The following is a 25,703-nucleotide window of genomic DNA, read 5'->3' as shown; positions in this document are numbered from 1 at the left end:
ATTTGATGTTTTTTAATGCTGACAGGCAAATCAAAATGGGAACGGTGAAAACTCTCCTTAGTGAAACAACTCAAGTGGTCAGCTATCGGTAGACAAGCATTATTTGCTGTCTAAATAAAATCTTTAATGCATTCACTTTCCTTACCACTCCAAAATTCCAGACAAGAAAATCAGAAACCAAATATTGCACATTCAAATAAGCATAGATCCTTTTTGGAGAATCCCTGTCCTTTGGAGGAGAATGCGCAGTAATAAAGGCTATTGTTTATGAGGCCTCAGAGTGAAACACAGCAATACATTTGTTTCTTGATTGCCTTTATTTTAAAGAGCAATAAAATAATTATTCGCCCTTTTTAAAAAAATTGAAAAAAAAGACAGGGAGTCTCATCAAGAATGGAAGAAATTAGCACTAAATTGAAATGAAGAGCTTTGATTTTGCAATAGTGGTAGAAAGATTTATTAATGCTAAACAGAAAAGGAACTTTTATAAAGGAAAGAACCTATGGTGTTTGTTAATAGCGAAAATAATTTGCTTTCATTTTATCTAGCAATGAAGCACTGTGTACTTCTTATTTATAATGATCAGTATTGATAAGACGTTTACTGCCCTAAGTTCTATTAGTCTTCAAGAAGTGAAAAGAATGTATTTATGTTGGCTATTTTAAAACAAATGTTATATACAAGAGATTTATGTGTTTTATATGTGATTGTTATTTGTAATATTTCTATAAGATGAATACTTTTAAATAAATACTACACACAGAAAAGGCAGTCAGTTTAAAATAAACCAATAACTCATTATGAGAGGTTTAACATGAGGTTGATCTCTGAATACAAATATTATAAGTATAGAATAAGTAAGAGGATCAAGAGGAAGTCTGCCTCTGGAAAATAGGCAAAAAGCTCTGGCAATCAAAAATATTTTAAGTGCAGAACCAAATAACAGTCTGACATGGGAACTGCTCGGTCTGAAACCATGAAAAGGTTTTCTGAGCATAAAGCAAATAACGGACCGGTCATAGATTCTGCCTTTGTAAAAGTGAGCAAAAGGCCGTGCACACATTTCAGAAAAGGCACATTTTATAGTTTCAGAGCAGAAGAAAAGAACGCTCTCAACTTTAACGTGAGATGGTATCATAGGGCCTACCTAATAAAGTTACATGACATAAACCAATCAACATTATAGAAATTATGTTACATAAAACAGGCCACTCTAGGGACTACCTAAATTATTAATAAATAATGATCCCCTTTATCCTACAAACAAGGGAAATTACATTGCAATATTGAACAACAAGCTATTTAAAACAAATAAATAGAAATACAGTAGCGGCTTCAAGCAGCAACAGCCTTGAGTGTTGCAACATTAAAAGAATATCTCCGAAATACCTCCTTCCGAAGCCACACAGTAGTATTACAGTATGAGAAGCAGCACCATGAAATAAACCCCATTCAACTCTTTTATAGAAGAGGAAAAGAAACATGCACGCAGGAAACTTGTTCGTGCAACTTTTAAAAGTAACGTTTCATCAGCTGTCAACAGAACCAGTACATTATTTTGGACGGCCTAGTTATGCTAACTTAAACATATGTAAATAAACATTATTTTCAGTTAATACATTTGCTCTAACTTGTGACTGAAACTAACTACAATGGCTGATTGGGGGCTTATCTTTTTTCCTCTATCTCCATCTATAATGCATCATTATTGCTAAAAAAAAAAAAGTGCATGCATCGATAAGACAAACCTAACAATTATTTAGATTGGAAAGTTTGAAAATCCGCAGTTTTTCGCATGGGAACTATAGATATTTGGTCTCCCACGCATACACTCAACTAATCAGCTTTTGCTTTGTCTGCCGTTTGTGCAAGTATACAAACAGGTAAAACACTGTACATACAAGATCTACGGAAATAAATTAATATAAATTAAACATCCCCCCTTCCCAGACAGTTTATTTGCCCAGCACACAGGGGCGACTCTCATCCATGCAGATGAAGTAGGTAGTCGCCTAAAGCAACAAATTAGATAGGGTACCAAACTCGAAGAAATTAAAAAAAAAGACATAACGTTCTGTCCTTGGGATTTGGGTGCCCAGATTGTATCATTTGCCCACTGTGTCAGTTGCTGAGAGTTCGCTTAGGGCCATCCCTGATAGCAAAGCAAATCTTTCAGCTCACTGCAGAGGCACTTAATTATTTTACTGTCTGTAGAATGACAAGGTCAATGCAGTCCCTTTGCACAGAAGACACAGAGCTTAGTTTTCAATAAAAGGATATGCCTTGTAAGCATATGCAGACTAAGGCATTTTCTCTTCAATGTCAACAGTGAAATGTACCCACATGCAGGTACTTACAGCATGTTAGTAATGAACACTATTGTTCATGTCTTCTCTAGCCCTAAACAGTTACTTTGTATCTTGTAATGCTTGTTTGGCCTGTGCCAATCACCTCTCTTGATGCTGAACACATGATCAAAAGTTTCAGTAACCATTCCAACACGGATTCAGAAGTGCAGTTCACTTACATATGCCAAGACCCACTTTAAAAAGAAATGTAAGCCCAGTGAAGGCCACTGTGCAGGGTAGTGGGAAAATCACAGCACTAACCTGACCCTTCCGATCTCTTTTTGGTGGAATTTCTTAAACTAGCACACTATCTTTGCTAAATATAATACACAGATAGACAGTCCTAAGGCTGGGAATCCCAACAGAGGAGGAAGGAAGCTATCCCCGCCCTAGAGGCCCAAGACCACAACATATGCCTAACACTCCCTGTTGTCTTCACAATGTAATGCAGGACATCTGCTGAACACAGCAGCCACATGCAGTAGTGGAGGCTGTTTAACAAAGGCTTGTACTGCCTTCCTAAATTAGAATAAAGTGCACAAGGAGGCAATACTATGCTCTGCACATGGTGGCGATTATGGGGTGCCCTTGTGACTGGAAAATACATTAAAATAGGGATACATCTCAGTTGGAATCTGCATGCCCTTATATGTACAACAAAGACTTCATATATGAGGTACTGCGAACATGGGTTGAATTACATTCTACATAGGTTTAATATCATTCGGAAACAGTCTCATAGCCTCATAGCTGCTGCCGTCGGCCGCTGAATGTTCGAGCACTACCTGGCTGGTGCTGCGAAAGTTCAACGGCCGACGCAGCCCCGCCCACTCTTTGGAACGCCCAGCACTGCGCCAAAATAACGACCGCAGCTAAGGCGTTAAGATATTTCTAAAGAAAGCTGAGTTTACCATACAAATAACACTTCAAACTCTTCTATTTCTACCGATATGACATAAGTGCTTTGTCAAAGAAGAAAAAAAAAACGTACTTGTCTCAATCTTCATGTATTCCTGATCAGTCCGTGAAGAAAACATGACTGACATTACGGCCAAAATAGAGGACAAGACAGTCTTCTGTTCCTGAAGGATGAGTGGCGGATCATCAGCCTGGCACAACTCATTGCATGTTAGGTCACATAGTAAGCTCCAAGTTTCCTTTCCAACTCCTGATGACTGTACTGAAGAAAGAAAAAGAGGTCATTAAGCACCAAAACTCAGTACTGATCCTTACACTAGCATCCTGTCCTGGAAAGTAATGATGGATAGCTTATGGAAGAGCCTTCCTGCACATCCTGGTGCTTGCAGGAGGGCACTTAAGCAATAATAGGCAACAAAAAATGCTTCATTAAGCAACTTTCTCAATGTTTTGAAAAAGAAGATAAAACCTCAAACTGTGATCAGAAAAACTAGATCCTATGGCATTTACAACGATGGGACAACATATCAAACTTTTGCAAGTAACAAAGCCGAGTGGAGGGGGTTGTGGCCTGGTGTACAAGGTGGCAGGCACATTTTGAAACGACTCTGCCAAGCAAACGTCATCTCACCACAAACCAGCTAACCCGAATGTCTTCAGTTGTTAGTTCAACTCATTCACGGGTGGCGGACAGCCTTCTACCTCCCACGGCTACAGCTGCAACATGCAATTTTCGAAGTTTAGGCCATTTGTTAAGCATATGCAATCCCAAATATTTAACTATTTTCAACTAAATTCTTGCTTCAAGATGTCCCTGAAAACACTCTGGCAAGGTCTGAAGGTGGTACTACGGGGGGAGGCATTTATTAAAGGCTAAGAGACAGAAGAATAAAGAGGTGGCTCAATTGAAGACTTCTATAGGTGGGCTGGAGTGGGCTCAGATGGAGCAGGATAATGAAAAGCGGCAACACCTCGAACGTCTACATTAACTCTAAAGCAGAAGTTTCTAGACTCCGCCACCTAAGTGTGTACGACTTTGCACTATAAGCTTTGTGATTTTGGCGATAAAAGACAGGACATTTTTATATTAGCTAGCCAACAGGGTCTTGGAATTGAGATTGGTACCTGGCTTGAATGCATCAGCAGGTCTATTCCTTATTGACCCAGACAATATTGGAAAGGAATTTGCCCCTTATTATAGTTCTCTGTATGCAGCTAAACCGCCTCCCCTAGCCGAAAGTGATAGTACCATCATAGAGGATCTATTGTTCCCCAGACTCTGACTTTAGATTGCAAACCCTAAAGGCACCTCTGAGCAAGAATGAAACACTGGAGGCAATCAACAATCTATCCTCGGGGAGGCCACCAGTGGGCACAGGTTATGGTGAATGAGTCCCTCTCCTCTCGATTAACATATGGAAGGGAACAAGACCGGGGTGGGTGGCTCTCTCTTGCCTCTCATCTATGCTTTAAATATCGAGATGCTGGCGGAGTAGGTACGTGGGGATGAGCAGTTGAAGGGGGTCCAGTGTGGAAACTTCTAGAAGGCAGTCTTCTTATATGCCGATAACATTGCAATCTATATTCAAAACCCCGAGTCAGCAATGCCGAGACTAATGCAGATGTTATAGCTATATGGAGGCCTCCGGCCTAACTGTTAACTGGATCTTAGCACTTCCAGTTGTGGGTGCACATGGCAAGCAGGGGACGTATGCTGGTCTGCAACTTGACACAGACCACTTTAAATACCTGGGCATAGAGCACTTATAGTATGAACATCAGACCTGGTATCTGACTATAGCCCCACTCTTTGCCAAGATTGCTAAGGAGATGAAGGCATAGAGCTCATCTGCCATCTTTGTAGAGGACAGAGGCACCCTGTTCAAAATAAACTCTCCAGCAAGCTACCACACATCACGCCAGACCAGCCGAGATGCAGCATTAACACCAAGAGGCTCCTGTCCGTCACCCACGTTGTGAATCGTCCAAGAAACGGACCCGTAAACGATAGAACTGAGCCTCTTGTCCACCAGACATCCTGACTGTCTAGAATATCGTTATTAAAGAAATCAACCCCTAAGTGGAAACTACCTGAAAGCTACCCTATCCAGCAAATTACCCACGATCAAAGATAATCAAAGAAGCAAGTAAATCATAAAATCAGCTTTCTACCCGGACACTCATAGCTGGGACGGCCATTTCCATACATTCTGGCAGTATCATGATACTATAGGTACATAATTCTACACAGAAATAGAAAACGCACCAATTAGTAAAGTGTGGCTATTTGAAGACCCCTTCAAATAGCCTCCAAAGCAATACACGGCCACCTGAAGAAGGCTACTTGGCCGAAACGCGCGTCGTGATCCACCTTGCCGTATTGCTAACATCTTTTGTCTTTTTCTATTCACTGTGTGTTTAAAAGTATTTGCAGAATGAATGTATATGAATTATCAATGATTTAACAAACTGTATACAAAAATAAGAAAAAATCAATTTTAAAAAACTACAAAAATATTACTAAAAGAGAGATATATATATATTTTTGGAACTAATTTCTATAATAAATAAATAAAATAATTTGTTTCTATATTGGCTCTGTTGGTGACCTTTTCACTTAAAACACTGGAAACTTACCATTAGAAATATCACACTGTTTTTATGAGATTTGAGTACTTGGCTATAGACCTTTTTCAACCTAAGTTACTTCCCTATGTATAGCAAGTAAAATTTGTCTAATATATAGGGGTCCCCTACTTTCAAAAATTACAAAATAAACTCTCTCTCCAGTCTCCAGCCTGCTGTGTTTTCAAAATTACCACACAACATCCCAATGATGTCTTTGCAGTCGCTTCAATCTGTAATTTTGACATTTCTCTGGGCAGGGAAACAACCTAGAATAAATAATGTTTTGGTAATATGTGCTATCTCCATACAAAGGGGGGCTCAGACTGACATGAATTTATATTACATTACTGCACCTGATTAAAGTGCCGCCTCATAATGCTTTATGTTGATCATGATGACCCCTATAATGGCTCGAAAGTTGAGGGACTTTATTGAAAGAATTGGAGTGCTGCATCTACTCTGTGATCAAGACAAATGGCCAAACATCCCACATGTTACAATAACTGCATTAAAATGTTGGCATGTTGCCACCTGTCTGCAAAGACCCAATTGGGGCCTGGTGCTTGCATCAAAAACATAGCAAAACTGCCCGGCTTACGCTCACAGGCTCTGATTGGGACATCAAAGTTGGGTGACATCTGGGAAGATCAATTTCATTCATTTACATACCTAGTGGAAACATATGGCATGCCAAACACATAATTCTACATATACCTGTAAATCCGCCAAGCATTGGGAGCCCAGATCAAGGGCCTCACAGCCCTTACCACACTCAACCCATTGGTTGAATCTGGAATTAAAATGGAGTTGCTAGAGGATAAGAGCATATCTTTGAATGATCGGGCACTGGTTAGAAACACCCCGGGACCCCTCCTAAACCTACGACAATGCTCTTCTCAGGATGTGGGGCAGCTAGATTAATTGGACAGTTGAGAGTGAAGATGGCCCCTAGGGTCCACACAGTGTTCATCACATTCTGCTTATTCACCTGAAATATTGTCACAGCCCAACCAGGCTACGCAGAATGAAGCAAGGACTGGATCTGTGCTATCTCAGAAATGGAGGAAGAAAAGTGCACATTTTACCACACAGTATTGGACTGCCCGGTTATACATTGATACTGGTCCCGCAAACATGAAACTGGAGGCCACACAGATTGTCTTTGATCCCAAAATGGCTCTCTCCTGGGACTTATGGACATCAGATTATTTCTGGCAATGGTCTTATTGATATCCAAAAGGGACACTGCTCGTCACTGGCAATCCAACAGGAACCCTCGACTAAGGACGGGACTCAAGGCATGGACTACTGTGTCCATTTGGAAGAATACATTTATATATCAAGGGGGTGCTAGCACTAATATCTTAAACTATGGACTATGTTGTGAAAACATCACTATTAGGACTACATATATGTATGAAAATGTTATTGTGATTGCTCAGCGATCACTCTTGATGATCCATATCAGATATTTGACGTTTGCAAATTGCCTTATTTCTATAAAATCGACAAAAAAGAGTTGTAAAACATTTCAAGCACACATTTTTTGCACTTGTGAGACAGGAAATTTTGTGATCCTGGAAATTTCAACATTCCCATAAGGTAGATGTCTGAAGAAATCGAGAGACAGTGAGATTCACGGATATTAAGATTGGCTACACAATGTGTACATTATCAGTAACCTACATTAAAAATGCATGTTTACAATTTCCCTATAATCTCCTCAGTTTAAATCAGCTTCTTCTGAAAACAGGATCTCTAGGATTACAACGATCATTAAACTAAGAAGGCCATGCCTGCAAAATGTTTTTTAGATTTAGTTTTGGAACTAAATTTCAAATCTAAAATGTCTTGGAAGTAGCTATTCAGGGGAATACAAAGCGGGGCACAGGTTGTCCCAGCTATTAAAGTGCAAGACCAGATTACAATACACAGATACACGTTATTTCATGTTCATTCTGAAGAATAGTCAAAGCCCACATGAAATCCAATCAGCATTGTCCTGTGATCCTACATCATTTCAATTACACTGGAAAGGGTATCCTATTTGGATTTTTGATAGATCTTAGATTTTAGTGGAAAGGAAAAGCACATCATAACTTTGAGTCAACTTGACCAATTTTTACTGAAATATACAGCCTACGTATGTGTCCCTTTAAAAGTGTCATTTGGTCATTTTAGAAACAGATGAGTGCCAACTTAGGCAACAAAGGATGCCAGGGAAATTGAAACTGTAGGAGGCCCCCCAGTGAGTGTGTGAGAAGACCAATGATTCACACTGGTCAGTCGGAATTACTTTCTGTGCTTGTGCATCTTCTATAAAAGAGTCTTGCCATCAAACCTGTATTAGGACAATCTGAAGAAACCAGGTTGGAATACCAACAGTAGGTTTAGTTTTTTTTTGTTTTTTTAATATGTTTCCACATAAGAGCAATGTGTGCCTCGGAGCAGTTGGTTATTATTTCACACAATCATGAGACAAAACATACTTTTCTTATTAAGAATATTGTTTAGATACCCTTCCTGCTATCCAAAATCATTATGTTATGTTGTATTAGCAGTTTGGATTTTCTGTTTAGATAGACCAAAGGGGATAATAACCTGTACCTTGAATATCTAAACAATATCTGTGTATGCACCCTATTTTATCAAAATATTTCTGTTTTGTATATATATTTTTTTGCCTTGAAAACAAATATTAATTTTCAGACAAAACAAAATCCTGGTTTTTGGAGTTATTTACTATGTTAGTGTGGTAACATTGTAGATACTGATCTCATTTGACTTTTTTCAAATCAACAATTGATTACAGCAACTGATTAATAACAGTTACAGGATCCTTGATTTTCATAACAAGTCCTAGTATTGCTCCATAAGGATAGAGCAACTTCTGGAGGGACGTTTTGGGATCTGGCATGGAAACCCAAGTCTATCGACCACCCGTAGATGAGCTAGAACAAAATGCTTACTTACCAGTAGGAGTAGTTTTGCAGCCTGAAGAGTTTTCTGGATTCATACGCTGTGCATTATTCCGCCACCTAGTGGTTGGGTCCGAAATTGCCTTTTTTGTTTTTTTTGTTTTTAGGTCAAGTATTCGAGACCTCTTGTGTATACTTTAGTGTATACTTATATGTGTAATGTGTATGTACTTTGTGGGCTCTGGAGGTCAGCCCTAGGATTTGTCTGCTTATGCTAAGGGACTTCTTTTCTGTTTAACTGCCTCTATTTAACTGTCTTGATAGAAAACGACCAGTAGAGGACAGTAAAATACCAGAATTGCTTTCTGCTGAGGGACTTTCTTTTAAAAAAAATTCTGGCAACTTGGTTCCCATATCTGGTGTGTTATGCAGTTTGATGCTTACTTTCCCTCCATGGTAAAGAACAGTGGATGTTTCAGCACCCAAGCTAATGTGCTGCATAGCTAAATACATACAAGGTCCCAAAGGCGAGACCGATTGCATTGCAAATGCTTGTTTGGTGGGTGTTGTTGACCACCATTTGGTGACATCAGACAGCACCCCGGATGTTCCTGTACTAGTGGCCATCTTCGGATTCTTTTTTCTGGTGTAGAATTTCCAATTGTTTGCTTTTTTGTCTGCTTTCTACTCCCCACCTGATTGCAATTGCCTCCCATTTCTGGGGAGGTGGGTGGGTTGCATGTGAATCCAGAAAACTCTTCAGGCTGCAAAACTACTCCTACTGATAAGTAACCATTTTGTTTTGCAGGGTGAATCCTTTTCTGCATCCACATGCTGTGCATTAGATTATGTAGAGGTATCCACTCTCTTGGGTGGGTTGGGGTGAAATGAAGAACTACTTGCAAACCGGTGTTGCAGTACTCTGTCCTACTTGTGCTTCCTTACTCATTTGCATGTCCACACAGTAATGCTTTGCAAATATGTGACGGGAGGCCCAAATTGCTGCAGCGCAGATTGCGTCTATCAGCATGTTTGCTAGGAATGCTACAATTGCACACTTTTTCCTTGTGGAATGTAATTTGGGCCGTGGTGTAAGTGTCTTTCCTGCTGCCTGGTAGCAGCTTTGTATTATTTTTACTATCCATTGTGCAATTGTTCCTTTTGTGACTGGTAAAACGTATGATGACCATGCGTATGTGCCGAACAATTGATCTCCTTTGCAAAACTATTTAGTTTCTTGTAAGTAGTATATTAAACCCCGCCATACATCCAGGCTATGTAGGGCTCTCTCGGTTTGTGTTTGTGGTTCCTTAAAGAATACTGGTAGTAGAATGCTTTGGTTGACAAGGAAGTTGCTCACTATTTTGGATAAAAAACGGTGGGTTTGTCCTGAGAACCACTTTGTCCTTGTGTATTTGCATGTATGGTTCCTGAATTGTTAATGCCCGACATTCACTTAATCTATGTAGGGTTATGATGGATATTAGGAATGCTGTTTTAGAGTACTAGTTCGTAGACCTGCTTTATGCATAGGTTCAAAAGGTTTTGTATGAACTGCGTTAGTACTCTGTTTAGTCTCTTCATAGGCTCTAGTGCTGCTTTTGGGTGTGCATTTCTCTTTGAACCCTTTAGGAATATTTTGATTAAAGGGAAGGTGAATAGACTGTTACCTGTTGCACCTCTGGTGTATGCTGCCAGATTTACCTTAAGTGTTGAATTGTTTATCCCGCTGTCCAGCAGATAGGTGAGGTATGTTAGTGCAGTGTACTGACTTTCTTGTTTTCATGGTTTTATTTTCTGTGCATCAGTAGAGATAACTTCTCAATGTTGCTGCATAGTATTGCCTTGTGGGAGGCATCCTTGCCTCTTTCAGTATTTCCATAGTTCTAGTTGGTTGTTGCAGAAGTCTGAATTCTAAGTATTGAGGCACCAGGCTGCAAGGTTGAGAGTCGCTGGTTTCGGGAGGTATACCTTCCGCTTCTGCATTTTAAGTAGATCCCTTTCTGGTTTGATCTTGATAACTTGTCCCCAGGATAATTCTAATAGGTCTGATAGGCCCATTGTCTGGCTATTAGAATGAGATCTGTCCACTGTTGATTGGCTTTCTCCATTATCTTGGGAAATAGGGGAATATACAGAAAGGCATAAGCAAATATTCCTGAACAGTTTAGTGATGGAGCATTCCCTTCCGATTGGTGTTGAAACGGATAGGAAAAGTTGCCATTTTTTGTTCTCTGGAGTTGCGAACAAGTCGATTGTTGGTTTGCCCCAGATCTTGAAGATCATTTCCAGAGTTTCCTGTTTCAGTCCAACTCGAGTGACATGCTTTCTTGTCTGCTTAATCTGTCTGCCTCTGTGTTCTCCTTCCCTGGGAGGTAAATCGTTTGTGAACTGATCTTCCTTTAGATTGCCCAACTCCATATCTCCTGTGTTAGCTTGCTCAGTGTGAATAACTTTGTGCCTCCCTGTCTGTTCAGGCAAAACTTTATTTATTTTATTTATTTAATGAGTTTTATGTAGCGCTGGCTAGACCCGAGGGTATCAGAGCGCTTTAAAAGAGATTCAACAAAGATACTTTGTTTCAAAATGACAAAATATACAAACATCCAGTGTTCTTCAGATTATACAATGCCTGAGCACTTCTACATCAATATATTGTGTTGTCTGTTTGTACTAACCCCTTCGCTGCTAGGCCTTTTCCTCTCCTGTGCTAAGCCTTTTTTTGGCTATTTGGGGTAGTGTGCGCTTAGGCCCGTGTAACGTTTTGACCACATAAGGTATCCACGCCAATTTTGCGTCCTTGTCTTTCAACATCATGGGGATTCTAAAGGTACCCAGGGTTTGTGGATTCCCTTGGAGGGGTCCCAGAAATTAGCCAAAATACAGTAAAATTTTTGTTTTTTTCAGAAAAATTGGAAAAACGGGCTACAAATGAAAGCCTCTGGGGTTTTCCCTGCAAATATTATCAAATAAGGGGTTGTGGGGCTGAAATCACCATTTTCCCAGCTTTTAGGGAATGACAGTCTTTTGTCAGAGAACCAACATTTTTTACACAGTTTTGGCATTTTTCTGGGACATAGTCTATTTTTACTATGTTTAGTGCTTTCAGCCTCCTTCCAGTTAATGGTAAAAATGAGTATCAATGTCGGGAGTTAACAAGGGCCCCCTGAACTTGACATAATTTATTAAGGCCTTCGAATGTTTAAATATGGCCATATTTTAATAATAATAATAATAAAGTAAGATATTTTCTATTTACAAGTTAGCATGATTAAAGCCTTTTATCTCTTTTACGTCGTATAGTTTGACGTCGTATTTTTTCAGTTTCTATCCTTTGTTGTCTTTAGACTCCATACCTGTATCTCGTCGTGAGATCAGTAGCCCGATCACATGGATGCACACATGATCGCTAAAGACGAATAAAAAGGAATACAGCCACAGGTTAAGCCCTTTGACCCCTGGCTACCATTTTAGGCAGACGCCATCCGACGCCACTAGCAGAGAAACTGAATCGCGTGGAATAGGAGTTTACCGGCTCTTCCATCTTTTACAAGTTAGTACATATATGAGCGACATTCCCTGGTATTTTTAAGAGACCCATGAAAATGGGATCATTAGGGATATGTAATTATTTATTGCGCGAATATCTAAGTGCCAGTAGCAGGAATGCTACATTATACATACATAGTAAATAACATTTCTATTCCCTTGAATATCTTAAAACAGCTAATTTTCGCTTTTATAGTTGCATCGTCAATCATATGAAGAGTATTAGCATTATGTCGCGATTTTTCAACTATGTTGATCGTCATAATAACGTTATCATTCTTTAGAAATTAATGTGTCCTACTCTTAAATTTATATATATAGGGAACCTGATCACTATTACCCAGCCTGATGCTAGACCCAGCCTGACGCTAGTCCCAGCAGTAATTAAAGGATCAACACACTGCAGTGACTGACGTTGGCTCAGTAATATAGGTATTTGCATTTATATACAAAGTATTACCATGTATCTCGTTTGAGTGCTTCGGCAATTGTCATAGACGTCATATATTGATTTATTGACTGTTTGTATCAGCCTTCTATCGCTATCGGGATGTAGCCATCTAACAATTGAGCGTTTTAAACACTGTAAAAATGCTCAAGGTGCTACATCGCGTAACTTCCACATGATACTTGCCAATGTGCCGTTCAATCCTATTAGTTAGATTTCACTATAATAGAATGTTCAGGTGATAACGAGAGTGCACGCTACATGGCCACACAGAATGATACAATTGTACATTTTAGATTAGCCATACTAGATACAATTATAACTATAACGTCTTTTAAAACACCCTAACATGTGCTATTTAGATTAGCAAAATAGGCCACAACGATAATTATAACCTGATGCTAATACTCAATTAAAATGTTTTAAGATCTTGCCTTTTGTTTTTATTTTAAACAGCAGGCAATGCACTGCAACCAGACCAAGAAGTAAAAACATATAAGGAGGCATCCATAACTCCGCCAGACTTAGGTAACATAAAGACTAATACTATGTAGTCTTCAATATCAATATGCTGCTTCTACAGAAGTGGCTATCAATATGAAAGCCATTAAGCCATTAAGGCTTGTATACTCACATTTTTAGAATTGATCTATATGAGTCAGTATATTGATTAAATTAGGCAATGTCCCTACATTTTTATGATGTACCTCTTCTGTGTTCTTAAACCGTGTATTTAGCCATCATGACTACCATACAGTCATAAGATAGAATATGACTTTTTTTATATACCATCTCCCTAGGAAATAGGAGGTTGAGTTGCAAGAATAAGGCGCTTTGTCCTGACAAGTATCCACCTATCCAACCCAATATCAGCCACTAGTGTTTTTATAGTAAGTGAATATGTTTTCTATCACTAGATTTGTGATTAAGGTAAACAGAGCAAATTGAACGAACTGGTATTGTTTCTAAAAATATCTATTTGTACATTTTTTATTACAATTTTTTCAGAAATTTCTATATCAAGTCTGAAAGAATATTCCTGTTCATCGTACAGTTAGAGGTTTATTCTACGAATTATTAAGTACGTGTCCTTCTCAAGTAGTCCTAAATTCACATAGTTTAGATAATTTTTATGTTTTTAGCAACATAAAAGTGAAATAAATATGAACTATGTATTGAAAATGAGAACTATGTATTGAAAATATTAGATCAAGATTGTTTAATTGCTGTCTATGTTTAACCTATCTCTTGAAGGGTGTGGTAATTTCCTGAAGAAGGCGTCCTATACGCCGAAATGCGAGTCGAAAAGTTCAATTACTACATGAAGATTTTAAGCTAAAATTATAATAATTGTATTAATTGATTTTGCATTTTTATGCTTGTTTGTATTAATTGTACCTTGGTTAAAGTAGAAATACTTTCTTTATTTTTTTTGTAATGTATTGTATTGATTGTTGTTTTTAACAACATCGCTGCTTGAGATATTCACTTGCTGTGCTGGACAGCAATAAAAACAGGTGTGGTCATGACGAGCTCAGCTCGTCATGAGCACAGGAGCACTGTACTGCATGACGAGCTCGTCATGAGCATGGAAGGGGTTAACATTAGTGAGAATTGTAAACACAATTTAATAAAAACTTAAGAACTTTTATTTTAACTATTTACTGTTTTTTTCTGACTGACTCTCTTGATATTAAACTGTGTATGAATCTCATAGCTCCCTAGGAATTGGTTTCTACATACCAAAAATGAGTATCAAAACATTTTTTGATAGGCAATGTTGATGTTGCCTCAAAATGTTTTGGGCCCTTACCTGTCGCGGGTACTTGCGCCTCCCACACAAGTGAGGCACCATTTTTATCGGGAGACCTGGGGGAATGCTGGGTGGAAGGAAATTTGTGTGAGCCCGGTGATGCCACACTTTCCCACACAAAATTGTGTGAAAAAACTGATTGTTTTCAGCTAAAATTGAGGTTTGCAAGGGATTCTGGGTAAAGGGACGTTGAAGGAACCACGCAAGCCATACCTCGTTGGAAGCCCCCAGGTGTCTACTTTTCAGAAATGTGTGGGTTTGGTAGGTTTCCCTAGATGGCCGTCGAGCATGGGGCCAAAAAACCCAGGTGACCCCTTGCAAAAGCAGGTAGTTTTGAGATAGGCAATTTTGATGTTGCCTCACTACGTTTTGGGCCCTTGCCTGTCGCGGGTACTTGCGCCTCCCACACAAGTGAGGCACCATTTTTATTGAGAGACCTGGGGAAACGCTGGGTGGAAGGAAATTTGTGTGAGCCCGGTGATGCCACACTTTCCCACACAAAAATGTGTGAAAAAACTGATTTTTTTTCAGCTAAAATTGAGGTTTGCAAGCGATTCTGGGTAAGGGAACGTTGGGGGATCCACGCAAGCCATGCCTCCTTGAAAGCCCCCAGGTGTCTACTTTTCAGAAATGTGTGGGTTTGGTAGGTTTCCCTAGATGGCCGTCGAGCACGGGGCCAAAAACCGAGGTGATCACCCTTGCAAAAGCAGGTGGTTTTGAGACAGGCAATTTTGATGTCGCCTCACTACGTTTTGGGCCCTTGCCTGTCGCGGGTACTTGCGCCTCCCACACAAGTGAGGCACCATTTGTATCGGGAGACCTGGGGGAACGCTGGGTGGTAGGAAATTTGTGTGAGCCCGGTGATGCCACACTTTCCCACACAAAAATGTGTGAAAAAACTGATTTTTTTCAGCTAAAATTGAGGTTTGCAAGCGATTCTGGGTAAGGGAACGTTGGGGGATCCACGCAAGCCATACCTCTTCGGTAGCCCCCGGGTGTCTACTTTTCAGAAATGTGTGTGTTTGGTAGGTTTCCCTAGATGCCCGTCGAGCACGGGGCCAAAAACTCATGGGATCCTCCCTTGCAAAACCAGGTTGTTTTGTGTTAGGTAATTTTGATGTTGCCTCAATAGGTTTTTGGCCCTTGCCTGTCACGGGCACTAGGCCTATCCACACAAGTGAGGTACCATTTTTCTCTGAAGGCTTTGAGGAACATGGGGTGGGTGGAATTTTGTGGATCCACGCAGATTCCAGAACTTTCCAACACAGAAATGTGAGGAGAATTTGTTTTTTTGGACACATTTTTAGGTTTGCAAGGGATTCTGGGTAACAGAACCTGGTGAGAGCCAGTCAAGTCACCCCATTCTGGATTGACCTGTGTGTCTAGTTTTCAAAAATGTACAGGTTTGCTAGGTTTCCCTATGTGCCGGCTGCGCTAGGGCCCAAATCCACAGGTAGGCATATTGCTAAAAACAAATGCGTTCCTAGTCGGCTTTCTGCCGCCCTGGGGGGGATTTCGGGGTGGGGTTACCCCGATATGCCCCCAAGGGGGGCAGAAACACTGTGGCTATTTTTCTTGGGGGGGTCGGGGCATTGGTATGCCCATTTTGGACAGCCCCCACCCCCACACATACAGAAGCCAGCGTAATCGTTGGCGTCAAGTGGGCTTTTTGCCTCCCGGTGGGGGGTGGGAGGGGAGACAGATTGGGGGCTCCTGCCCCCATCTTCCCTCCAGGTGGGGCAGAAAGGCTGTAATTGTTGCGGGTGAGGGGTGGGGGCATTTGCATGGCCGTTTTGGGCAGCCCCCACCCTAATAAAAATGTGCCCAAATAAATCCCTGGTGTCTAGTGGGTTTGCCTACTAGATGCCAGGGATTTTTTTTAGCAAATTTTAATTAGGGTGGGGTTTGCCCAAAACAGGCATACCAATGCCCCCAGCCTAATAAATATTTTCCCCAAAATATCCCTGGCGACTGGTGGGCTTTTTGCCCCCCCCCCCCCCCCCCCCCCCCCCCCCAAGTGGGTGCAGATTGGGGACTGATGCCCCCATCTGCCCCCCGGGGTGGCAGAAAGCCTACTAGATGCGAGGGATTTTTTTTTAGCAAATTTTAATTAGGGTGGGGTCTGCCCAAAACGGGCATGCCAATGCCCCCACCCTAATAAAAAATTGGCAGGTAATGCCCCAATCTACCGCCCAGGTGGGGCAGAAAGTCCACTAGACGCAAGGGAGTTTTTTGTGCAAGTTTTAATTAGGATGGGGTCTGCCCAAAACGGGGATGCCAATGCCACACCCTAATAAAAATTTGCCCCTAAAAATCCTGGTGTCTAGTAGGATTTTTGCCCCCCCTCCCGGGGGGCAGATTGGGGGCTACTGCCCCATCTGCCCACCAGGGGGTGGCAGGAAGGCTGTCATTTTTGTGGGGGAGGGGGTGGAGGGATGGGCATGCCCGTTTTGGGCAGCCCATCCAAATTCAAATTTGCACCAAAAAATCCCTGGCGTCTAGTGGTCTTTTTGCCCCCTTTCCCCCCCCCCCCATCCGGGCGGGGCAGTTTGGGAAGTAATGCCCCCATCTTCCCCGCAGGGGGGTCAGAAATTCCACTAGACGCTAGGGAGTTTTATGGGCACATTTAATTAGAGTGGGGGGGGTCTGCTCAAAACGGACATGCCAATGCCCCCACCCTAATAAAAATTTGCCCCAGAAAATCCCTGGTATCTATCTATGGGGCAGATTGGGGGATACTTCCCCATCTGCCCCCTGGGGGGGGCAGGAAGGCTGTAATTGTTGCGGGGGATGGGGTGGGGGCATGGGCATGCCCGTTTTGGGCAGCCCCACCTATTTCAAATTTGCCCCAAAAACCCCTGGCCTCTACTGGGCTTTCCCCCCCCCCCCCCGCGGGCAGATTGGGAGCTAATGCCCCCATCTTCCCCCACGGGGGGCAGACAGGCTGTAATTTTTGTGGGGAGGGGTGGGGGCATTGGTATGCCCATTTTGGGCAGCCCCACTTTATGTCAGATTTGCCCCAAAATATCCCTGGCGTCTAGTGAGCTTTTTGCCCCTCTGGGGGTGCAGAGGGGTAGAAAGGCTGTAATGGTGGCAGGGTGGGGGCATTGACGTGCCCGTTTCGGGCATCACCCACCCTAAAAAAAATTGCAAGAAAAAAATCCATGGTGTATAGTGGGCTTTCTGCCCCCTGGGGGTCAGATTTGGGCCTACTGCCTGAAAGACTGAATAATGTAAATTTCTTTATGGGGTGGGGGGGGATGGGGGGGTGAAGGCCCTTGCCCAAGGGGCCACTCCCCCCTTCCCTGGAGTCTAGTGGGTGGATCCCTGCTTGGGGATCGCCCTCCCCTTTCCAATGATACCTCTCCCATCTTCCTGCGTGCTCAGGGGGCTGAGATAGCCCCCTGAGCATGTAGAAAGAGAAATGAGCCTAAAGTCGAGGTGCACGCTGATCGTCATTGAACAGAAACCAGGGAGGGGACCTTGGGAGCTGGGGAAGCTCTTTCCCAGCTCCCAAGGTCACAGGGGAGAAAAGGAAATCCCTCTGTTGTCTGTAGCAGAGGGATTTCGTGCCCGTGGCCCCAGGACGGAATGGTTCAGTCATGAGCACAGGGGCACCGATGCTCATGACGGAACCATTCCGTCACGAGCATCGATGGGTTTAATACAGTCTTTCCTGTTATGTGTGCCTGAAAAGCTTTCAGGGCTAGGAACACAGTCTTCATCTCCAGGAAGTTGATGTGTTTTAAAGCATCTGATTAATTCCATTGGCCTTGTACTTCCAGGTTGCTCATGTGTACTTCCCATCCTTTGTTGGATGCAAGTGTTGTGGGTCAACGTTGGAGTTGGATTTTTGAATGGTCTCCCTAGCGTTATGATCTTTAATGTCTACCATTGTATCTCCTTTTGTATTTTTGCTGTAAAAACCACTAGATCCTCCCAACTGCCAGTGGCTTGTGATCAATTGTTGTCTAACCATTCTTGGAATGGACGCATATGCAGCCTTTTTTGCTGTTTCAGTCCGCTGCACCTGCCTTTATTACCATGCCTGCATTCTGGCTGGTATTGAGATGCCTTTTGGATTAATATCTTCGAGCTCACCTGAAAGGGGACGCCATCATTGTATATAATATGTTTTAGGTGGAATACGGTTCCTGCTATATTAGGAATATATCCTGCATCAAGGGATCTCTTCATGAGCATGATGAGATGTTAATAGAACCGTTTTTTGTAAGATATTTCTCGTCACTTTCCCATTATTGAATTTCGTTTGAACCGTATAACTTGGAGGTGGCCCTGCAGGTCAATTTTAGCCTTTATCGTGAAATATTCAGGGTAACATCTCTCAAATATAATACCCCTCGCTGATGGGAAACAACACCTTTACACTTGGATGTGGCCCTGCTGGTCAATTTTTAACTTTTGTTGAGATACGTACAGTATTACATCTCTCACTACAATACCGCCTTTTTGACGGGGAACGATATCCAGAAAGAAAACCCCCGCTCTTTTCAAAACGCCTGGAGGGGCTTGACCCTATCTGAATTCTATGCCCTGAAGAAGTCCTGTAAATGGACGAAACACGCCGGCTGTCCGTTGTGTTGAAAGCTGTGTTTGTGTGTTTTTCCTGGAAAAACAAAGAAAAAAGGAAAGAAAAAAGAAATACCGAAGACTTCTTTAATTTTTGGTTATGGACAATTGACTTGATTGTGCTGATAGAACTTTTGGGTGGTGCACCTTTGCTTTGCTTTAAAAATTGTTAAAGTCCCGGCTGGGAACTAGTACAGGGACGGTGGGTACCGAACAGTGTGCACACAGCTCCCACCTTAAACAGTGGGTAACTTACTAATAGAGTAGAAAGATCGTGTTAGGTGCTGCTAGACAGGAGGTTCCACTGTTCTTCTTCTTCTTCTGCTTCTTTTTCTGCATATGCAGCCTTGCGTGGGTTATGAGTGGGATGCATGATGCACATTAACTTCATAATTGTCCTCACGGTCAGAGATTGACCCATCTGGCACCGATGAGTTTGATGTATTATATAGCTTTCACTCTTTTTTGAGTTGGTTATGCTCATGCTATTTTGGAATTCAGTGTGGCCCCAAGGAAAATCTATTTTGTTCCAGTTGCGGGGACGATTTTTTTGTGGTTGATGGGAAAACCCTACACGTTCCAAGGATTGTGATCACGGTCTAAAAGTTCCTTTGCTATTTTTGCTTTGTTTTTACCTTTACCAGCTAGTCATCTAAGTATGGGTACACATGTACTCCCTGTCTTCTTAGGAAAGCTGTGACCGCTGGGAGGCATTTGGTGTAAACCCTTGGTGCTGATTTTATGCCAAAAGGTAAAATCTTGAATTGCTAATGTACTTTCTAAAATACAAATCGCAGGTACTTTTTGCGTGCTTGGTTTCTGGGTATGTGTAGATAAACGTCCTTTAGATCCATCAATGCCATACAGTCTCCTTTTTGTAGGAGAGGAATTACTATTTGAGGTGGTGTTGTTTTGAAATGCAGTGTGTGGATGAATTTGCTTATGAATTGGAGGTCCAGTATTGGTCTTAGGGTAAGACCTTGCGTTGGAACGAAGATGTATGATGAGTAATTACCTTTGTTCTTTTCCTTTACTTGTACCTTTTCTATTGCATGTTTTTTAAGTTCTTTGACATCATATTCGAGTTGTATGAATTACACCTTTTGATATCTCTTTTGTTTCAATGGGATTGGTGGTGGCTTTTTGATTAATTCTATACAATATCCATGAAGCATCACATTTAAAATCCAATTGTCTTTGGTGGTTTCTGTCCACCGTTGTGGGTAGTTCCCTATTCTTGCCTCCCATGAGTGTTTTGTGGGGGCTTATTTTATTTGTTGAGTCATTTACTGGTAGTTCCTCCACCTTGGGAGGTTTGACATCTTCCTCTTGCACAACAGGACCACCTTGCAAGATTTTGCCACTGCTATGAGGTCTGTAGTGTGACTTGTAAGCTGTTTTGTGCGTGGTTCTGTTGTTCTTGCCTGTGGGTCATGAGTGTGTTTCCATCTCTCCGGAATGCACCTCTGTATTGTAAGGCTCCCATCGCCTTAGCTATCTCGTTGTCCTTTTTTAATCTGTTGCAAGGATTCATCCACCGCCTGCCCAAATAGTGCCTCTGATGTGAGGGTTTGTTGATAATGGAAGCTTGTACTTCGTGTTTGAAGTCTGATATTCCGACCCAGGCATGTCTCCTTAATGTTGTGCCTGTGCAAGTCTGCATACTGGAGTGTCTGTTGCATCTAGTGCAGATTTTAGGCAAGTGTTTGCAATATTCTTGCCTTCTTGGATTATTGCCTTGGCTCTCTTACTGTCCTCCTCAGGAAGTTTCTGCATTAGTGATTCGATTTTGTCACATTGTTGGTGACCATATCTATTTAGCAACGCGTTGGCAATCTACCACTGTATTGCCGCCTCTCTTCCCATCTTTCTACCCACCATGTCTAGTCTCTTGCTTTCCATTTCTGGTGGGGGCCCTTTTGAGGTGTGTGTGAGTTGCTCCTCCTCCTTGCGGTGGTAACAATGATGAAGTCTGCTGGGGTGTTCCCCTGGATGTATTTTGAAACTTTGAGGGCTTGCATTTCTTTTCCACCGAGGATAGATTGCTTTGGCTGTGGCTGGCTCTTTAATGGTCTCTTTAACTTGGTCGAGAATGCTAGGTAACATCGTAGGTATAGGTTGCCCTTACCAACAGGCATTAATGTTTCCAGGAAAAAAACATGATATTTCCTTTCTCTTGTGTCTGCAGCTCCTCTTAGCAGGCTATTGTACAATGTGAGGTCGTCAGGTGGTGATGGCCTTGAGAGTTATGTATCTGTATCTTCTTCTGGAGATTCCATTTCGAGGTCGATCCACGACTCCTCTTCTACTCCTCCTGCTGCTTCTTCCGCTTCTGCTTCGTAAAAGTCCTCTTCCATCTCCTCTTCTGGATGGGGTTTCGGGAGTGGCGGAGCTTCTAAGGCTGATTCCTCTTCTTCGGCGTCAAGAGGGATTGGGGCTTACTTGGAATTCTGAATTCCTTTAAGGTGTCGTCGAACTCCTTCTTGCGTTGAAGGAATGCTGCCATTTCTGCCTTAAACCTTCGCTTTTTCGATGTCCGAAACTTCATGTGTAGTTTCTGCCTCTTCGACATTCTTGTCTTCGTCGTCACTGGACAGTCCAAGATCCTTTAGTGACATCTGTGTTTTCTGCTCCTTGGACATGGTGTTATCGTGTTCTAGCCTTTGTTTGACGTACCTTCAGGGTCTTTGGTATGAACGCGGTGCAGGCCTCGCAATCTTCTTTGCGGTGGTCCTTAGGTAGACAGGGGTTGCAGATTTCGAGGGGTCTTGGTGTACACATTTCTGGTGGCTGTTAGGGTAGAACTTAAAAGATTTTTTTTTCCATGACCCCTGCCTTGATTCATTCATTTCCACGTGTTGACTCAGACAGTGTCCCCCCCATGGGAGGGGAGTGTGATAGATCCCCTTCTCTCTCTTTGTCTACTCCTTCTCTCGGTCTGACAACTCGTAGCTTTCTCTGTATTTCCTGAATTTTTTTAAGTTTTCCAAAGTCTGAATCCCCCCCCCCCATCATGAGCTCCTCCATTTCGTCCAGACACAACGGTGGACAAAAGAATCCGAAGATGGCCGCTACATACAAGAACAACAAAAGCTGGGGAAAAGGACAATTTCGTACCCAACCACTAGATGGCAGAATAATGCACAGCATGTGAATCCAGGAAAGGATTCATGCTGTAAAACAATATCTTGACCTATAGCTGAGACATTGGGTGATGCACCCGGAAATTAAAACAGCAGTCTCTCGGGCCCTCACCCCTTTGAAAAACACTGAAAATGAAGGAACTGCAAAAGGTCGCATTACAACGCTTTCTCTTAAAGACCGCAAGCAGATCCTGAGACCACCTATGAGGTCTATTGGTCATGGATGATTGGGGAATCACTAAACGACAAACAGCGGTCAGCCGTCTGGAGAAATTTTGCTTAAAATACACATAGCACACTTGGTAGAAAAGACTGCTATAAAATAGCATATAACTGCTATTTCTACCTAAAGAAGCTAAAACAATTAAACGCCCAGATGTCGGCACTCTGTTGGAAGAAATGTGGGATTTTGGAATATTTCTAACATATATGGTGCGATTGTCCATTCATTAAACCATTTTGAGATATAATCTTAGCAGCTATACTCCTCAAGATATCCACTCCCAATGCATAAATATAATATACTACTTTGGTTGCACACCCCATTGATGAAATAGCAATCTAAGGTTGATCAAGTACTGATGTGGAACTGCTTGGCTGAGGCAAAAAAACTTCATGGGTACCAACTGGAAGAAAAATGAATGCCCCCTGACAGAGAATTTGTTCCAGAGAATGTTATGTTATGTTATTTATACTTATAGAGTGCATGGTTACCCTAGGGTGTCCTGGCGCTAAGTACTGGTTACCTGAGGAGCATAAGGCCTAGTAGTGAGAGAAGAACCATGTCTTCAAGCCCCTACGGAAGGAAATGAGATCTGGGTAATTTCTGAGTTGGAAAAGAAGTTCATTCCATCCTTTTGAGGCACAATGAACAAAACTTCAGCCTCCTCAATTAGTTTTTTTAAACGGGGGAGTTTGCACTAGTTTAGACCAAGTCGACAGTAGTGTTCTGCCTGGGACATACCAAGAAAGTTTACATTTGAGGAACTCAGGACCTGTCCCATTGACAGCTTTAAAGACAATACAGAGTGCTTTGAAGCGTGATCTTAGTTGTACTGTAAGCCAGTGCAATTTCTTAAGTTCTCCTTTGACAGAGGCAAACCTGGGTGTCCCGGTCAGCATTCTAGCTGCCGCGTTCTGGACCAATTGCAGCCTGTTCATATGTTGTATTTGAACATTGAGATATAAAAGGTTGCAATAGTCCAGACGCGACATTATGAGTGCTGTAACCACAGTCCTAAGGTTACTCTCACTCAGGAAGAACTTAATTTTCTTGATTATTCTTAGGGCCATAAAACATGCTGAGGTCACCATGTTCCCTTGGTACCCCATGGTGAGTTTATTATCCACCCCGATACCAAGATTCTTGGCTTTTCTTGAAGGTACTGGAAACAAGCCCAGATCCTTCGGCCACCACTCTGATGTCCCTACCCGTGGATTATTGACAAATTTTAAAACCTCTGTCTAAGCCGAATTAAGTTTTAGACAATTGGAGGACATCCAGGCTGAGATGGCGCTCATACAGTCATGCAAGCGATCACCTGCCTCCTTTTCCGCTCCCTCCGTCAGCGACAACACAATTTGTGTGTCATCAGCGAAGGAGGTGAGCTGGAAACCAAATGACCTTATGATTCCGGCCAGAAGAGCCACATAGATATTGAAAAGCATAGGGCTACGAGCTGAGCCCTGTGGCACCCCACACGGAAGTGAAAAAGGTTCTGAGGTGTTACCGTCTAGGTCTACAGTTTGTGACCTATCCAACAGGAACGATTGTAACAATAGAATGTGGAGTATCATGGCAATGGAATGCCTTTCTAATGTGCTAACCAATAAACCCAAAGGCGTTGACTTAGTATGGGGTCCCCTAAATGAGTACTGGCCACAGGATTTGCCCATGGCCTCATGCCCAGTACGACTGTGAGCTTTGAACTTGTTCCACTAAAGTTGAGTGTCATTGTTTGTTTTCAGAAACTAAAAGACTCTTTTACACATTTGTGGGCATTCATAGCTGTGATAAAAACATTGGTGTAGCCCATGGACATTACTATAAGATATTTGACCGTGAGTCCCATATGTGGAGTGTGTTCTCATTGAAACAACATCACTGGCCAAAATAGTTGTTCTTTTCTTTTTTTCTTGTTGGAGTTCGGAGGTCAGGGATATCATGTTGTGGTGAGTAAATACAGCTGTATCGTTGAACGTGCATATCTGTACCACTTGTTTTTATGATACTGTGAAATGCGCTATATTAAATCTTATTAAAATAAATAAAAACTTGGTTAAATAAAAAGGTCACACAAACCAAATGTAGGTGAACTTGAAACAGGGAAAATAAGCTTTAAACATCAATGTAATCAAGGTACGCTGTAGCTATTGCATAATTTTCACCGGTCATTTGCAGGACAATGGAGAGGTGTACACTTCTAGACTATAAAGTTTTTCATTATTGAAAATAATTAAAACAAAATAAAAAATGCACAGCTAGCAAAACCTGGAATCCTGAGGGGCTTAAAAGAGGGGATTCTTCATTACCAGGCGGCCTAATGACCTAACAGGTGGCATCCAACTTGTGAAATAGTCTGCGTGTGGCAGAAGTTACTCACTGGCATCAATGGTGGTGGCAGAGCATAACAGAGTAGGACAGGAGATTGTTTAATAAAAGGAAGCAAATATAATCATAATATAATATTGTATAAATAATAGGCCTGAAGCGTTAATAGACACATTTGCACAGAGGAAACTGACCAACCAAAATAATTAGCTTTTAAATATAGCAGCTAATTTCCCAAAGAATATTGTATTGTGCTTAGTAAGTAAGTAATTTTTATTATGCATGATTAAAATCTTTGCATACACAAAGCAATAAAAAATTTCTTGTTCACAGTTAAAAGAAAAAGATAAAATTGGCGTTAAAAAACCATCGATAAACATGTTTGCAGTTATACAATTGCCCATTATGGTTGTCAATAAATCTAAAGTGCTTGTGCATCTGGAAAAGCTGGACTGATAGTTTCCCTGAGTTGACCAACCATCCTAATACAGCATAATAAAGTGCATTATTTTGAGCATATAGTCATCGTTGGTTTAAAGCAGTGGTTCCCAAACTGCACCAGGGGCGCCGCGCACGATGTGGGAAAGATAGCATCTGGCCGTGTGCATGCGTTTTTTTGAGGCCCTACCAGGGCCTGAATGCGGATGAACTAATTGCCTTGTGACGGTCTCCTGTCATCTCACCTCGCAAGATGCGGGGGGGGGTGGGGGGGAGTGGGGTGAAAGGAAGTGTGAAAGTCTCACTAAGTATGTGTCACTTTCGCCCCCGCCTCCGTGATGTATAGGTTGCCCTGCCCC

The 25,703-nt window shown here is 41.9% G+C and overlaps 1 protein-coding gene across 2 annotated transcripts in view; it reads right to left on the bottom strand.

Moving 5' to 3' along the window:
- The window catches only part of SAAL1 (serum amyloid A like 1), a 266,162-nt gene that overhangs the window by 65,160 nt on the left and 175,299 nt on the right, over nucleotides 1-25,703 (bottom strand). For both annotated transcript variants that reach the window (XM_086956068.1, XM_086956067.1), the window contains one exon: nucleotides 3,340-3,528. In XM_086956068.1, coding sequence (XP_086812194.1) covers nucleotides 3,340-3,528 — 189 coding nt within the window. The remainder of the gene's footprint in view (nucleotides 1-3,339; nucleotides 3,529-25,703) is intronic.

The sequence above is a fragment of the Lissotriton vulgaris genome, chromosome 2_1, assembly GCF_964263255.1.
Source record: "Lissotriton vulgaris chromosome 2_1, aLisVul1.2, whole genome shotgun sequence".
NCBI lineage: Eukaryota > Metazoa > Chordata > Amphibia > Caudata > Salamandridae > Lissotriton > Lissotriton vulgaris.
The sequence above is the reverse complement of the archived record's forward strand: the minus strand, read 5'-3'. Positions and strand labels throughout refer to the sequence as shown.